General features: G+C 44.4%; 2 protein-coding genes across 6 annotated transcripts in view; both read left to right on the top strand.

Annotated features, from left to right (window-relative positions):
* Positions 1-18006, top strand: part of LOC114667932 (resistin-like) — a 44923-nt gene that overhangs the window by 19750 nt on the left and 7167 nt on the right. The window contains exon 4 of one of the 5 annotated variants that reach the window (XR_007933780.1): positions 14192-14254. The exons of 3 other annotated variants lie outside the window; for them this stretch is intronic. Coding sequence is in view for 1 of the 2 variants with exons in the window: in XM_051920729.1 (XP_051776689.1) it covers positions 13927-14060 (134 nt within the window). In the remaining variant the exon portion in view is untranslated. Of the gene's footprint in view, positions 1-13926; positions 14071-14191; positions 14255-18006 lie in introns of those variants that run through there. One more of the 5 variants, XM_051920729.1, reaches the window with a different exon arrangement.
* The window catches only part of LOC114667947 (resistin-like), a 34761-nt gene continuing 19332 nt past the window's right edge, over positions 2578-18006 (top strand). Inside the window, exon 1 of the mRNA XM_051920733.1 lies at positions 2578-2614. The gene's annotated coding sequence lies outside the window, so the exon portion shown is untranslated. The remainder of the gene's footprint in view (positions 2615-18006) is intronic.

Raw genomic sequence — 18006 nt, 5'->3', positions numbered from 1 at the left:
TTCAAAAGGATTGCACAAATAAACACAGGAGCAAAAAAAAAAATTCAAGGCTAATTGAATTTCCCAAATGTATGGAAGCGTATTAGGGCCGCGGAGGAGAAAAACAAATACGGACACAGTGAAGAAAAAAAAAGTGTATGTCGAGAATAAAGTCAACGTGTCTACTTTATTCTCCACATATCTTTTTTTTTTCTTCTCCGTGGCCCTAATACGTTTCCATACAAATGGGCTTACATTAAAATGTGAGTTAAAATTTGACAAATATCGTCGTTCACTACCATCTATGACATGCGCTCCTGCCACACCAAAAACGTTATCCATTGAACATCTCTACCTGGAAAAACTCTCTGAGGTTGGGCATTCATTGGCTAGTTATATTGCATTATTTGGATCTACCGTATATATATTCATGGATAAGTTCTCCTTCCACCTTCCTTCCACCAGTCAATAACGTCTGTTGAAGTCAGCAGGGCCCCATCTCCACTGTACACAGTGTTGGTGGAGCACCGCTTTCCCCTCCTGATGCGCCTGACGGTTTGCCAGAACCTTCTCGGTGCCGACAGAAGGTTGTTTTACATGGCTTCCCCAAACTCCTCCCATGCCCGGGTTCTTGCCTCAGCAACAGCCGATGCCACCACACACTTGCCCCGCTGGTACCCCTCAGCTGCCTCTGGAGTCCCACTAGCCAACCAGACCCGGTAGGACTTTTTCTTCAACTTGACGGCCTCACGAACCTTAGGTGTCCACCACTGGGTTCGTAGATTGCCGCCACGAGAGACACTGACAACCTTGCGGCCACAGCTCCGTTCTGCTGCTTCCACAATGGAGGCTCAGAACATGGCCCATTCAGACTCAATGTCCTTCGCCTCCCTAGGAATAAGGTTGAAGTTTTGCCAGAGGTGGCAGTTAAAGATCTTTCTGACCGGTTCCTCTGCCAGATGTTCCTAGCAGACCCTCACTATACGTTTGGGTCTGCCTGGTCTGTCCGGCAGCCTCTCCCGCCATCTGATCCAACTTACCACCAGGTGGTGATCAGTTAACAGCTCAGCCAATCTCTTCACCTGAGTGTCCAAGACATAAGGTCGCAGATCCGATGACACGATTACAAAGTCGATCATCAAGCTGTGACCTTGGGTATCCTGGCGCCAAGTGCACTTATGGACACCATTATGCTTGAACATGGTGTTCATTATGGACAATCCATGGCCAGCACAGAAGTCCAACAAATGAACACCACACAAGTTTAGATCAGGGAGGCCGTTCCTCCCAATCACACCTCTCCAGGTTTCACTGTTGTTGCCGACGTCAGTGTTAAAGTCTCCCAGCAGGACGATAGAGTCCCCAGGAGCTGTGCCTCGCAGTGCTTCTTCCAGGGACTCCAATAAGGTCGGGTACTCCGAACTATCGTTCAGCGCATAAGCGCAAACAACAGTCAGAGTCCTTCCCCCAAATTGAAGGCACAGGAAAACAACCCTCTCATCCAACGGGGAGAACCCCAATGTAGAGGCCACGAGCCGGGGGGCCATAAGCAAGCCCACCCCTGCCCGCCGCCTTTCACCCACAGCAACTCCAGAGTGGAACAAAGTCCAGCCTCTCTCAAGAGGAAAGGTTCCAGAGCCCAGACCGTGCATAGAGGTGAGCCCGAGTATATCTAGCTGGTACCGCTCAACCTCACGCACCAGTTCGGGCTCCTTCCCCGCCAGAGAGGTAACATTCCATGTCCCAAGAGCCAGTTTCGGCAACCAAGGGTTGGAATGCCAGAGTTCCCGCCTTCGGCCACCACCCATATCGCATTGCACCCGACCCCTATGGCCTCTCCTGCAGGTGGTGGGCACACAAGAGAGCGGAACCATGTTGGTTCTTCGGGCTGAGCCCGGCTGGGCCCCGTGGTCGAAGGTCCAGCCACCAGGCGCTTGCCAGCGAGCCCTTCCCACCGGGCCTGGCTCCAGGTACCCTTTCCCAGGCAAGGGAAACGCCGATCCTTGATTTAAAGCCATATGGGGTCTCAAGATCGAGTTAGTCTGGATCTTCACCTCAGACCTGCTTGCCTTGGGAAGCCCTACCAGTAGCATGTAGCTCCCGACAATATAGCTCTGATGATCGCTAGACCGCGCAAGCCCTTCTGCCATAGCAAGGCCTCGATCCAAGAAGGAAAAAAAATCACTACATGGAATGCCTCTCGGAATTTATTTTTCTATGTGTATCTTTTGATTTTTTCTTTTAAGCTGAATGAAGAAATCTGTCATAATGTGCCTATTGTTCACGTGGCGGGGGTGTTGATAATGTTGTTTATTGTAATTTCTGATATTCGTATTTATAAATATTTGTATCGATTATTTTTTTGGTGTGAAAAGCTTTTCGTCCTTATTGATACTTGATCCATTAGCCTTAAAAGTTTATAAAAAGAAATAAAGCCAAAGAGATAATCGTTGTGAGTAAACTTGAACCAAACCAAAGGAATGCAGTTTCACACAACATAATTGAGAATTCTCCCAGAATTACAAGCAATTGGATCGCAATGCCACAAAACCCGCTTTTCTTCAGCCAGTAGGTTATAAATTACAGCTGGCAGATGTCAGGATTCAGAGTTCTACCAAAATTCATCCACTTTCAGGTAAGCAGCTCTAGATAGATAGATAGATAGATAGATAGATAGATAGATAGATAGATAGATAGATAGATAGATAGATAGATAGATAGATAGATAGATAGATAGATAGATAGATAGATAGATAGATAGATAGATAGATAGATAGATAGATAGATATTGCGGTGCGTTTTTTTTTTTTAATGTGTGATGCTGCATATTCTCCACATGAAGACTTGATCCACTGCAGATCGTTATTTAAATACTAAATGACAGGCAGACACTTGCAGAATTATAACACAAAAAAGTTTCCGGTTGATAAATGAACGACTTCTTTGTTGTATGAGAATTTAATTTTTACACAAATCATTTTGCTCAGCTGAGGCTGGGGGGCAAATGGGAAATTTTGAAAAACTGTGGAGTGAACTCCTAACAGGTTCACAGTGATATGTACAATAAAATGAAGACCATGAAAACTCTTTCTGCAGGTCAGCCATGTTTTGGGAACTGCAAACTTGAAGAACCATGAAGTCGGCCGCACTGCTGTTGCTGCTACTAACGACACTCTGGTACCCCTCCAGTGCTCTGCTAATGGGTCTCAAGATCATGGCGACACTTAGAAAGGACTCGCAGTTGAAGACCATTAGTAAGTGTGTCTCATTTATGGGGCCAATGGAAACAGTGAGTGGTGTCCACCAAAAACAAGAAGAGTAACTTAAAACGTACAAACTGCAAGCATGCATTCCAGCAGATTACAGGGGCAGTTCTACTATGAAGCTTTAGGGACCCCAAAGTCTGACACATGTGGAACACGAGGACGAGAGTGGTTCCTGTAGTCGTAGACTCACTGGAAACCATCAAGCCTGGGTTATAAGAGCAACTGGATAAACTCCAGTGTAAAGTCAGCATGAAAAGACATCCAGAAGATCGCACTCCTCAGTGTGGTCCGCATTCTTAGACAAGTCTTCAGCTATAAGCCTGATTGTCTGGTTGCCTGGTTGTCCTCTGGTGAACACACCAGCAAATGGTAATGCGCTGAGAGGAGGGTGATGATAATAATAATAATAATAATAATAATAATAACAATGATAATAATAGTAAGTTCCAGCCTTGAAATGCACTACTTAGAACACTAGAGGGCAAGCGGCCCAATTGGTACCATGGATGTGTGACCATCTCATTACTGAGCAGGTGAGTGTTGGCTACAAAATCTCCTGGATGACAGGTGGCAGCACATGGTTGCTCCTTCTAGAACCTGGGGCTACATTGTCCTATCAAGGAAAAGTCTGGAAAGGCCTGGAAGGAGTCCATTACTCACCCACTTCACCAGCAGGAGGCAGAACACATACCCTGACATAAAGTAGAAGCTCTGATTGATTGCATAAAGGATAAGTTCATGTTCAAGTTATTTTTATATGCATTAATTTGACATGGAACATTATGATCTGAAGTTTCTCTTCAGGAATGTCCCCACCCCACCACACCTTGGGCTGAATGTCCCCTCAGGCTCCTCACTGCTGTATTTGTATTTTGTATCAATGACACTCAACCTGCTCTAAGCCAAGCCATTGGCTTTCTTTTTGCTTCACTAGTAGCTTCAGCTTCTATGGAAAAAGCAACTCAGAGCTGCACAACTACCAACTCGTCTGGATCATACGCCAACTGCCAATCAGGTAAGTTAAAGTTCACCTTAATGATCTGTCTTTATGATTGGCATCACTGAGAAAATGTCCAGCATGTCAGCAACAGATGGAGGAGACCTGAGATTTCTCCATGTTGCCCCATATAGTTTAAGATGTTTGTCACTTGTCACCACTTTGTGATTTTTATTTCTGGGCATCACACACATGCCAATCCAATGATACTTGAGGTTCACCTAAATAATAAAAAGCACTCTTAATACTCTGCAATGGACTGGCGTCCTGTCCAGGGATTGTTCCTGCTTTGCGCCTTTCCCGTGACCCTGTCTCCGGATAATAGTGGGTATGTCCGGGTGCAGGAATGACAGGTGGGAGTAACAGAGGAAAGTTTGGGACACCAAACAGGTCATCCCATTTAATGCTGGTCCAAACCAATAAACCGCCTATAGCAAAACTATAAATACAAGCTCTAAATAATAATAATAATAATAATGATTATCTATTATAATAAAAAAAAATCGTGGGTCTAGACGTGATCATCTTGGAGAGACACTTTGAAGTCCTGCGAGACTACTTGCACATCACGCCCCACTTTACAAACAATATTTCGGAGACACGTTAACATCCCACAAGACAAGGAAGTGAGACAAAAGGACAGCTGCTGTACAGGCTTTTAAATGATCGACACACAGCGCGACATGCAGATCACACAGCATGGCACAATTAGCAGCTGGCTCAGTGAGCAGCTGGCTAGTGAAGCAAGCAGGGGGCTTTGCCGCCTAGTAATAATAATAATAATATTGCAATACAATCTTAATAATAATATTTTGATCATGATAAGCATCGACCACAGGAGTTCCATCTAATGGGTTACTCCTTGTGGAAGTGATGCCTCCTTCTGGGCAGCCAGGCTACTTATGGTGCCCAAACTGGAAGGAGCGGAGCTAAGTGCCCTCACTGGGTGGTTTCTCTGTGCTGCGGAGAAAGAAGGAGAAGAGAAAGTTAGCAACAGTTATCACACACCTCAGTCAAGCCTGTGACGAAATCCTCTGATGAGCATGCATGACGTGGGTTTAGAAAATGGATAAATGGATAGATCATTATTAGTGTATTCCAGAAGGGGCAGTAGTAGCAATTTTAGTGAATTCACCAGGGACACCCATTTAGTCAGAGGTGTAGAATGTGCACTGAATGTGGAGTTTTATATATAATATCATCTTTCCCAACTGCACACAACTTCAAGATGGTTTACACTTATTCATTGTCACAGTAATTGACAAAGAGTCCAAAAATGGTTTGGGTTGGGGGGCACCCGCACCCGTATATTATATCTTGGCTGCAAAATAGGATTAAATGATATACAGATGTGTACTGATCAGAGTCCAAAACTGAACTGAGGGGATAGAGGAAAGATGGCAGCTTTAAAGGTCACTATAGGAAGTGATGTCAAAAGGGCCGGAACCGGAAGGGTCCTCATCTATAGGCTCTGACCCAGAAGTGACTTCATCAATGGGGGTGGAACTGAAAGTGACATAATCAAGGCCTTGAACGGTCTGCAGAAAACCAAGTTAAAAGAGTCAGTGCACTCTGCCACCCCCTGGTCTGGTGTGGAATTACTCTCGTTCAGGCCTTTTAGCTGCATCCCACGCACACGAGTGTGACACCATGTTATGATCCCGTCACACAAAGGCTCAAAAAATGGGTGATGGCCTTGAAAAACCACAAGCCAGACCAGCCCTTCTCCCAGATCTGGCTCATCACAAGCAGCCTAACCCCAACTCACAAGGGCAGGCTTCAAACCAGCACAGGCCTAAAAATGGGATCAGGCTTTGAAATGACAAAAGTTCAAAATGTCCACAAAATTAAGAGAGGAAATCTGTAGTACTAGGGTGTTGTACTGTGTTAGCCATTATGGATGTAGTGAGAAGTCAAGCAAAATGACACCTTTTATTGGCTAAATAGTAAGATTACAATATGCAAGCTTTCGAGGCAACTCAGGCCCCTTCTTCAAGCAAATGAACTGTAAAGCCTCTGGTGTGAATACAAAACAAAGTTCTTTTATATTAAGAAATTCATTACAGGATTCGAAAGGATTGCACAAATAAACACAGGAGCAAACAAAAAAATTCAAGGCTAATTTAATTTCCCAAATATATGGAAACGTATTAGGGCCGCGGAGGAGAAAAACAAATACGGACACAGTGAAGAAAAAAAAAGTGTATGTCGAGAATAAAGTCAACGTGTCAACTTTATTCCCAACATATAATTTTTTTTTCTTCTCCGTGGCCCTAATACATTTCCATACAAATGGGCTTACATTAAAATGTGAGTTCAAATTTGACAGATATCGTCGTTCACTACCATCTATGACATGCACTCCTGCCACACCAAAAACGTTATCCATTGAACATCTCTACCTGGAAAAACTCTCTTAAGTTGGGCATTCATTGGATAGTTATATTGCATTATTTGGATCTACCGTATATAATCATGGATAAGTTCTCCCGCGGATAAGTCAGGACTTGATTTTACTGTATAATTTCTGGTATTTTATAATGTCGGTAGTATAAGTCGAATGTGGAAAACCCACGTTATTGGTCCAAGAGATTATGATATGCTAACGATCACCTGAGAGAGCAACCACGGAGCACACGGCCTTTTTATTTCTATGTATTGTGCCTATGTGACCACACGGTAATTCCGAACTATTCAGAAGTGATGCTTGCACTGACTTATGTTTTTTGTATGTCATACCCTCACACACCTTTATCGTTTGAGCATCCCTTATCTACGATGGAGCGTTTGATCAGAAGAAAATATGAAGCTGGTTTGAAATTAAATGTCATTGAAGTAGTGAAATTGGTAACCGTGCTGCTGCAACAAAATTTGACGTGTCTGAGAAACTGATGCGAGATTGGAGGAGGCAAGAAGATGTACAAAAAAAAATTAAGTGTCGCATTTTTGAATGGGTTTATAAGTTGGGGTCTGATTTTATGATCGATTTTTCTATACGTGAGTATATACGGTATTAGTGAGCAATACAGCAAATAAGAATCCTGGGTAAATGTTTAAAGATGATTAAAGTTCAGTTTTTTTGATGTGATTACATTAAGCTTTTCAATTTAGTTCAGTAACCTAAATAAATTGCATGCGTTTGCGGAGCTGCCTTGGTAAGATTAGATTGTCACCATCACTGTAAGCTACCTGACAGGCCGGCTGTTTAAATTCAGAACTATAGAACAACTTCAAAGTTTAAGCAGTAATTTGATTATGTGATACAAATGTGTGTGTTTTTGTTTTTCTTTAGAGAAGTGTTAAATGCTAAACCTTAAAAAAAAATGCTAAAAGAGCTCAATTCCTACTTGTTTTCTGCAATGGCAACCCTCAAGAGTGTATTTTTCTGAGACAGTCTTGTAAACAGTCATAGCTACAAGTAATCGAACATCCCCCTCAACATCCTCAAATTGTCAATTCTAAACCCCCCATGTCTCGCATTCCCACAGTCCCAGCTCCTCTCTTGTGTCTCCAGGTTTCTATGTGCGGTTCTGGCAGTGATGATTCCACTTGAATCAAAGAAGGTGGCTGACTCCATTCAGAGCTTCGCTTAAGGGGAGCAAAAAAATGCTGGAGCCGTCTCTGCAGAGGACATGAGATTAGAGCATAAGAAATAAACTGGGGGTCTCCTGTATCTCTTTGTTTGTGATTCGACTTGCCTTGCACAAATGGAAGAATTCAAATCCGTACTCCATAACCCAACAGAAAGGTGTGTAGGTATGTAACACTAGAAAAAAAATCCATCCATCCACCCATCCATTGTCCACCGCTTATCTGAAGTCGGGTTGGCGGGGGCAGCATCCTAAGCAGGGAAGCCCAGACCTCCCTCTCCCCGGCCACCTCCTCCAGGTTCTCTGGGAGGACCCCGATGCGTTCCAAGGCCAGCCGGGAGATATAATCCCTCCAGCGTGTCCTGTGTCTGCCCCGTGGCCTTCTCCCAGTGGGGCATGCCCAGAACACCCCCCCAGGGAGGCGTCCAGGGGGCATCCTAACCAAATGCCTGAACCATCTCAACTGACTCCTCTCAATGCGGAGGAGCACGACTCTACTTCGAGTCTCTCCCGGATAACTGAACTCCTCACCCTATCTCTAAGGGAAAGTCCAGCCACCCTGCGGAGAAAACTCATTTTGGCCGCTTGTATCCACGATCTTGCTCTTTCGGTCACTACCCAAAGCTCGTGGCCATAGGTGAGGGTAGGAACGTAGATCGGCTGGTAAATTGACACCCTCGCCTTTTGGCTCAGTTCTCTCTTCACCACGACGGACTGTTGCAGAGCCCGCATTACTGCAGATGCCGCACCGATCCGTCTGTCGACCTCCCACTCCATTCTTCCCTCACTCGTGAACAAGACCCCGAGATACTTGAACTCTTCCACTTGGGGCAGTAATGTGTTCCCAACCCGGACAGAGCATTCCACCCTTTTCCGGCTGAGAACCATGGCCTTGGATTTAGAGATGCTGACTCTCATCCCTGCCGCTTCACACTCGGCTGTGAACCGCTCCAGTGAGAACTGGAGGTCACTGTCCGATGAAGCCAACAGGACCACGCCATCCACAAATAGCACAGATGAGATTCTGAGGTCACCGAACCAGACCCCCTCCGCTCCTTGGCTGCGCCTAGAAATTCAGTCCATATAACTTATGAACAGAATCGGTGACAAAGAGCAGCCCTGGTGGAGTCCAACCTCAACAGGAAACGAGTCCGAGTTATTACCGGCAATGCGGACCAAGCTCCTGCTCCTCCAGTACAGGGACTGAATAGCTCGTAACAACAAGCCTTGTAGCCCATACTCTTGGAGCACACCCACAGGATGCTTTGAGGGACACAGTCGAATGCCTTCTCCAAATCCACAAAACACATGTGGACTGATTGGGCATACTCCCATGCCCCCTCCAGGATCCTGGCTAGGGTGTAGAGCTGGTCCAGTGTTCAACGGCCAGGACGGAATCCGCATTGTTCCTCTTGAATCTGAGATTCAACCATTGACCGAACTCTCTTCTCCAGCACTCCTGAATAGACCTTACGGGGAGGCTGAGAAGTGTGATCCCCTTATAGTTGGAGCACATCCTCCGATCATCCTTCTTAAAAAGGGGGACCACCACCCCGGTTTGCCAATCCAGAGGCACTGCCCCCGATGTCCATGCGATGTTGCAGAGACATATCAACCAGGACAACCCCACAACATCCAGAGTCTTGAGGAACCCAGGGTTAACCTCATGCACCCCAGGGACCCCTCCACCTCTGAGCTTTTTAACTACCTCGGCGACCTCGGCCCCTAATATGGACGGGCCCCCCCCGAAGTCCTCCAGCTCTGCCTCCTCTAAGGAAGACATGCTGGTGGGATTGAGAAGATCCTTAAAGTATTCCTTCCACCGGTCAATAACGTCTGTTGAAGTCACTGTACACAGTGTTGGTGGAGCACCGCTTTCCCCTCCTGAGGTGCCAGACGGTTTGCCAGAACCTTCTCGGTGCCGACAGAAAGTAGTTATCCATGGCTTCCCCAAACTCCTCCCATGCCCGGGTTTTTGCCTCAGCAATAGCCGATGCCACCACACACTTGGCCTGCCGGTACCACTCAGCTGCCTCTGGAGTCCCACTAGCCAACCAGACCTAGTAGGACTCTTTCTTCAACTTGACGGCCTCACGAACCTTAGGCGTCCACCACTGGGTTTGTAGATTGCTGCCACGAGAGGCACTGACAACCTTGCAGCCACAACTCCGTTCTGCTGCTTCGACAATGTAGGCTCAGAACATGGCCCATTCAGACTCAACGTCCTTCGCCTCCCTCGGAATAAGGTTGAAGTTCTGCCAGAGGTGGCAGTTAAAGACCTTTCTGACCGGTTCCTCTACCAGACGTTCCTTGCAGACCCTCACTATACATTTGGGTCTGCCTGGTTTGTCCGGCAGCCTCTCCCGCCATCTGATCCAACTTACCAGCAGGTGGTGATCAGTTGACAGCTTAGCCAATCTCTTCACCCGAGTGTCCAAGACATAAGGTCGCAGATCCGATGACACGGTTACAAAGTCGATCATCAAGCTGTGACTTCGGGTATCCTGGCGCCAAGTGCACTTATGGACACCCTTATGCTCGAACATGGTGTTCGTTATGGACAATCCATGGCCAGCACAGAAGTCCAACAACTGAACACCACTCAAGTTTAGATCAGGGAGGCTGTTCCTCCCAATCACACCTCTCCAAGTTTCACTGTTGTTGCCGATGTGCACATTAAAGTCTCCCAGCAGGACGATAAAGTCTCTAGGAGCTGCGCCTCGCAGTGCTTCTTCCAGGGACTCCAAGAAGGTCGGGTACCCCGAACTGTCGTTCGGCGCATAAGCGCAAACAACAGTCAGAGTCCTTCCCCCAAATCGAAGACACAGGGAAGCAACCCTCTCGTCCAACGGGGAGAACCCCAACGTACAGGCCTTGACCCGGGGGGCCATAAGCAAGCCCACCCCTGCCTGCTGCCTTTCACCCACAGCAACTCCAGAGTGGAACAAAGTCCAGCCTCTCTCAAGAGGAATGGTTCCATAGCCCAGACTGTACGTACAGGTGAGCCCGACTATATCTAGCCGGTACCTCTCAACCTCACATACCAGTTTGGGCTCCTTCCCCGCCAGACAAGTAACATTCCATGTCCCAAGAGCCAGTTTCGGCAACCGAAGGTTGGAATGCCAGAGTTCCCGCCTTCGGCCACCACCCATATCGCATTGCACCCGACCCCTATGGCCTCTCTTGCAGGTGGTGGGCACACAAGAGAGCGGAACCACGTTGCTTCTTCGGGCTGAGCCCAGCTGGGCCCCGTGGTCGAAGGACCAGCCACCAGGCACTTGCCAGCAAGCCCCTCCCTCGGGCCTGGATCCAGGGTGGGGCCTCAGGTACCCTTTCCCATGCAAGGGAAACGCCGATCCTTGATTTAAAGCCAAATGGGGTCTCAAGATCGAGTTAGTCTGGATCTTCACCTCAGACCTGTTTGTCTTGGAAAGCCCTACCAGTAGCATGTAGCTCCCGACAACATAGCTCTGATGATCGCTAGACTACGCAAGCCCTTTTGCCATAGCAATGGCCTCAATCCAAGAAGGAAAAAAAATCACTACATGGAATGCCTCTCGGAATTTATTTTTCTATGTGTATCTTTTGATTTTTTCTTTTAAGCTGAATGAAGAAATCTGTCATAATGTGCCTATTGTTCACGTGGCGGGGGTGTTGATAATGTTGTTGTTTTTCGTAATTTCTGATATTTGTATTTATAAATATTTGCATCGATTATTTTTTTGGTGTGAAAAGCTTTTCGTCCTTATTTATACTTGATCCATTAGCCTTAAAAGTTTATAAAAAATTGGATCGCAATGCCACAAAACCCGCTTTTCTTCAGCCAGCAGGGTATAAATTACAGCTGGCAGATGCCAGGATTCAGAGTTCTGCCAAAACTCATTCACTTTCAGGTAAGCAGCTCTATATAGATAGATAGATAGATAGATAGATAGATAGATAGATAGATAGATAGATAGATAGATAGATAGATAGATAGATAGATAGATAGATAGATAGGAAAGGCACTATATAACAGATAGATAGATAGATAGATAGATAGATAGATAGATAGATAGATAGATAGATAGATAGATAGATAGATAGATAGATAGATAGATAGATAGGAAAGGCACTATATAACAGATAGATAGATAGATAGATAGATAGATAGATAGATAGATAGATAGATAGATAGATAGATAGATAGATAGATAGATAGATAGATAGATAGATAGATAGATAGATAGATAGATAGATAGGAAAGGCACTATATAACAGATAGATAGATAGATAGATAGATAGATAGATAGATAGATAGATAGATAGATAGATAGATAGATAGATAGATAGATAGATAGATAGATAGATAGATAGATAGATATTGCGGTGCGTTTTTTTTTTTTTAATGTGAGATGCTGCATATTCTCCACATGAAGACTTGATCCACTGCAGATCGTTATTTAAATACTAAATGACAGGCAGACACTTGCAGAATTATAACACAAAAAAGTTTCCGGTTGATAAATGAACGACTTCTTTGTTGTATGAGAATTTAATTTTTACACAAATCATTTTGCTCAGCTGAGGCTGGGGGGCAAATGGGAAATTTTGAAAAAGTGTGGAGTGAACTCCTAACAGGTTCACAGTGATATGTACAATAAAATGAAGACCATGAAAACTCTTTCTGCAGGTCAGCCATTTTTTTGGGAACTGCAAATTTGAAGAACCATGAAGTCGGCCGCACTGCTGTTGCTGCTGCTAACGACACTCTGGTGCCCATCCAGTGCTGTGCTAATAGGCATCAAGAAGACGAAGGAACGTGGAAGTGACTCGCTGTTGAACACCACGCGTAAGTGTGTCTCATTTATGGGGCCAATGAAAACACTGAGTGGTGTCCACCAAAATCAAGAAGAGTAACTTAAAATGCACAAACTGCAAGAATGCATTGCAGTAGATTACAGGGGCAGTTCTACTATGAAGCTTTAGGGACCCCAAAGTCTGACACATGTGGAACACGAGGACAAGAGTAGTTCCTGTAGTCGTAGACTCACTGGAAACCATCAAGCCTGGGTTATAAGAGCAACTGAATAAACTCCAGTGTAAAGTCAGCATGAAAAGACATCCAGAAGATCGCACTCCTCAGCATGGCCCGCATTCTTAGACAAGTCTTCAGCTATGAGCCTGATTGTCTGGTTGCCTGGCTGACCTCTGGTGAACACACCAGCAAATGGTAATGCGCTGAGAGGAGGGTGATAATAATAATAATAATAATAATAATAAGTTCCAGCCTTGTAATGCACTACCTGAACACTAGAGGGCAAGCGGCCCAACTGGCACCAGGGATGTGTGACCATCTCATTAGTGAGCAGGTGTGTGTTGACTACAAAACCTCCTGGCTGACAGGTGGCAGCACATGGTTGCTCCTTCTACAGCTTGGGGCTACATTGTCCTATCAAGGAAAAGTCTGGAAATGCCTGGAAGGAGTCCATTACTCACCCACCTCACCAGCAGGAGGCAGAACACATACCCTGACATAAAGTAGAAGCTCTGATTGATTGCATAAAGGATAAGTTCATGTTCAAGTTATTATTATATGCATTCATTTGCCATGGAACATTATGATCTGAAGTTTCTCTTCAGGAATGTCCCCACCCCACCACACCTTGGGCAGAATGTCCCCTCAGGCTCCTCACTGCTGTATTTGTATTTTGTATCAATGACACTCAACCTGCTCTCAGCTAAGCCGTTGGTTTTCTTTTTGCTTCACTAGTAGCTTCAGCTTCTATGGAAAAAGCAACTCAGAGCTGCACAAGTACCAACTCGTCTGGATCATACGCCAACTGTCAATCAGGTAAGTTAAAGTTCACCTTAATGATCTGTCTTTATGATTGGCATCACTGAGAAATGTCCAGCATGTCAGCAACAGATGGAGGAGACCTGAGATTTCTCCATGCTGTCCAGTTTCTGCATGCTGCCCCATATAGTTTAAGATGTTTGTCACTTGTCACCACTTTGTCTGTGATTTTTTTTTCTGGGCATCACACACGTGCCATTCCAAAGATACCCAAGGTTTACCTAAATAATAAAAAGCACAATAATTGAAATTTTACAGGCTACTTAGCAGTAAGCTGTTCTTGTGGAAATGCCTGTGTTTCCTGGGACATTCAGAGCGAGAAGACCTGCCACTTCCAGTGTGCCAACCAGGACTGGACTTCTGCCTGCTGCTGCATGATAGGAAATAAGTAGAGGGCACAGCCGCCACCTGACTGTTTGAGATCAGACGTGACCCTGCCAAATAGATGAATTCTGCACTCCCCCTCGAATTTATTTTGTTTTATTCTGCCAGGCCCTCTTGTGTACTGCAGGAATATATGGAGGTGCATTTGACTTTTTGATTATAAAAATGAAAAAATATGAAAAATAAATCAATGCAGCATTAACATGGCATCATCAGAGTGTCCTTACTGGTGTAAATCCTTCTGGTGAGTCTTCTTGCAGAGGCTGCAGACAGTAAAATGTGTGTGTGTGTAAGTGTGAAATACAGAGCAACAAATGACAAAGAAAACTTTATTTTATATAGCGCCTTTTGTAGTAATCACCCTCTCATGCTGGTTCATAAGTCATTTTCTTATAATTCTTAATACTCTGCAATGGACTGGCGTCCTGTCCAGGGATTGTTCCTGCTTTGCGCCTTTCCCGTGACCCTGTCACCGGATAACAGTGGGTATGTCCGGGTGCAGGAATGACAGGTGGGAGTAACAGAGGAAAGTTTGGGACACCAAACAGGTCATCCCATTTAATGCTGGTCCAAACCAATAAACCGCCTATAGCAAAAATAGCTACTCGGGCAAAACTATAAATACAAGCTCTAAATAATAATAATAATGATTAATAAATTATAATAAAAAAAAATCTTGGGTCGAGACGTGATCATCTCGGAGAGACACTTTGAAGTCCTGCAAGACTACTTGCACGTCACGCCCCACTTTACAAACAATATTTCGGAGACACTTTAACATCCCACAAGACAAGGAAGTGAGACAAAAGGACAGCTGCTGTACAGGCTTTTAAATGACTGACACGCAGCGCGACATGCAGATCACACAGCATGGCACAATTAGCAGCTGGCTTAGTGAGCAGCTGGCTAGTGAAGCAAGCAGGGGGCTTTGCCGCCTAGTAATAATAATAATAATATTGCAATACAATCTTAATAATGATATTTTGATCATGATAAGCATCGACCACAGGAGTTCCATCTAATGGGTTACTCCTTGTGGAAATGATGCCTCCTTCTGGGCAGCCAGGCTACTTATGGTGCCCAAACTGGAAGGAGCGGAGCTAAGTGCCCTCACTGGGTGGTTTCTCTGTGCTGCGGAGAAAGAAGGAGAAGAGAAAGTTAGCAACAGTTATGACACACCTCAGTCAAGCCTGTGACGAAATCCTCTGATGAGCATGCATGAAGTGGGTTTAGAAAATGGATAAATGGATAGATCATTGTTAGTGTATTCCTGAAGGGGCAGTAGTAGCAATTTTAGTGAATTCACCAGGGGCACCCATTTAGTCAGAGGTGTAGAATGTGCACTGAATGTGGAGTTTTATATATAATATCATCTTTCCCAACTGCACACAACTTCAAGATGGTTTACACTTATCCATTGTCACAGTAATTGACAAAGAGTTCATAAATGGTTTGGGGGGGCACTCGTATATTATATCTTGGCTGCAAAATAGGATTAAATGATATACAGATGTGTACTGATCAGAGTCCAAAACTGAACTGAGGGGATAGAGGAAAGATGGCAGCTTTAAAGGTCACTATAGGAAGTGATGTCAAAAGGGCCGGAACCGGAAGGGTCCTCATCTATAGGCTCTGACCCGGAAGTGACGTCATCAACGGGGGCGGAACTGGAAGTGACATAATCAGGGCTTTGAACGGTCTGCAGAAAAGCAAGTTAAAAGAGTCAGTGCACTCCGCCACCCCCTGGCCTGGCGTGGAATTACTCTCGTTCAGGCCTTTTAGCTGCATCCCACGCACACGAGTGTGACACCATGTTATGATCCCGTCACACAAAGGCTCAAAAAATGGGTGATGGCCTTGAAAAACCACAAGCCAGACCAGCCTTTCTCCCAGATCTGGCTCATCACAGGCAGCCTAACCCCAACTCACAAGGGCAGGCTTCAAACCAGCACAGGCCTAAAAATGGGAATCAGGCTTTGAAATGACAAAAGTTCAAAATGTCCACAAAATTAAGAGAGGAAAACTGTAGTACTAGGGTGTTGTGCCGTGTTAGCCATTATGGATGTACAGTAATCCCTCACTTATTGTGGGAGATAGGTTCCAAGGCCAACCGCGATAACTGAATTTCCGCGAAGTAGGGACACCATATTTATTTAATTATTTAACGTGTATTTGGATGTTTTTAAACCCTCCCTGTATTGTTTACAACCCACCCTTTACGCTATTAATAACAGGGACAACTGCTAAGCAATATGAAATCGGTAGATAAGTTTACACTTACTGTATAGCGAAGTACACGTAGCTATATATGACGTGATGAATATGCTGCGCGGTAAAAATGATGACGATTGAAGGTGATAATCCCCTGAATGCAGTAGCAAGAATCACGTTAATGTTGAATGAGTGAGATGAGACTTCCTGGTTAATGCAGCCCACCGTCGCTGAGCCAATCAGCAGCACACAGGAACTTAACTGCGTGCTCTGATTGGGTAGCTTCTCAGCCATCCGCCAATAGCATCTCTTGTATGAAATCAACTGGGCAACCCAACTGAGGAAGCAAATACCAGAAGTAAAAAGACGCATTGTCTGCAGAAACCCGGGAAGCAGCGAAAAATCCGCGTTATATATTTAGATATGCTTACATATAAAATCCGCAAAGTCGTGAATCCGCGAAAAGTGAACCGCGAAGTAGCGAGGGATTACTGTAGTGAGAAGTCAAGCAAAATGACACTTTTTATTGGCTAAATAGTAAGATTACAATATGCAAGCTTTCGAGGCAACTCAGGCCCCTACTTCAAGCAAATGAACTGTAAAGCCTCTGGTGTGAATACAAAACAAAGTTCTTTTATATTAACAAATTCATTACAGGATTCAAAAGGATTGCACAAATAAACACAGGAGCAAAAAAAAAAAAAATTCAAGGCTAATTTAATTTCCCAAATATATGGAAACGTATTAGGGCCGCGGAGGAGAAAAACAAATACGGACACAGTGAAGAAAAAAAAAGTGTATGTCGAGAATAAAGTCAACGTGTCAACTTTATTCTCCACATATCATTTTTTTTTCTTCTCCGTGGCCCTAATACATTTCCATACAAATGGGCTTACATTAAAATGTGAGTTCAAATTTGACAAATATCGTCGTTCACTACCATCTATGACATGCGCTCCTGCCACACCAAAAACGTTATCCATTGAACCTCTCTACCTGGAAAAACTCTCTTAAGTTGGGCATTCATTGGATAGTTATATTGCATTATTTGGATCTACCGTATATAATCATGGATAAGTTCTCCTGCGTATAAGTCAGGACTTGATTTTACTGTATAATTTCTGGTATTTTATAATGTCGGTAGTATAAGTCGAATGTGGAAAACCCACGTTATTGGTCCAAGAGATTATGATATGCTAACGATCACCTGAGAGAGCAACCACGGAGCACACGGCCTTTTTATTTCTATGTATTGTGCCTATGTGACCACACGGTAATTCCCGAACTATTCAGAAGTGATGCTTGCACTGACTTATGTTTTTTGTATGTCATACCCTCACACACCTTTATCGTTTGAGCATCCCTTATCTACGATGGAGCGTTTGATCAGAAGAAAATATGAAGCTGGTTTGAAATTAAATGTCATTGAAGTAGTGAAAGAAATTGGTAACCGTGCTGCTGCAACAAAATTTGATGTGTCTGAGAAACTGATGTGAGATTGGAGGAGGCAAGAAGATGTACAAAACAAAAATTAAGTGTCGCATTTTTGAATAGGTTTATAAGTTGGGGTCTGATTTTATGATCGATTTTTCTATACGTGAGTATATACGGTATTAGTGAGCAATACAGCAAATAAGAATCCTGGGTAAATATTTAAAGATGACTAAAGTTCAGTTTTTTTGATGTGATTACATTAAGCTTTTCAATTTAGTTCAGTAACCTAAATAAATTGCATGCGTTTGC

This window comes from Erpetoichthys calabaricus, chromosome 17, assembly GCF_900747795.2.
Source record: "Erpetoichthys calabaricus chromosome 17, fErpCal1.3, whole genome shotgun sequence".
Lineage (NCBI taxonomy): Eukaryota > Metazoa > Chordata > Cladistia > Polypteriformes > Polypteridae > Erpetoichthys > Erpetoichthys calabaricus.
The sequence above is the reverse complement of the archived record's forward strand: the minus strand, read 5'-3'. Positions and strand labels throughout refer to the sequence as shown.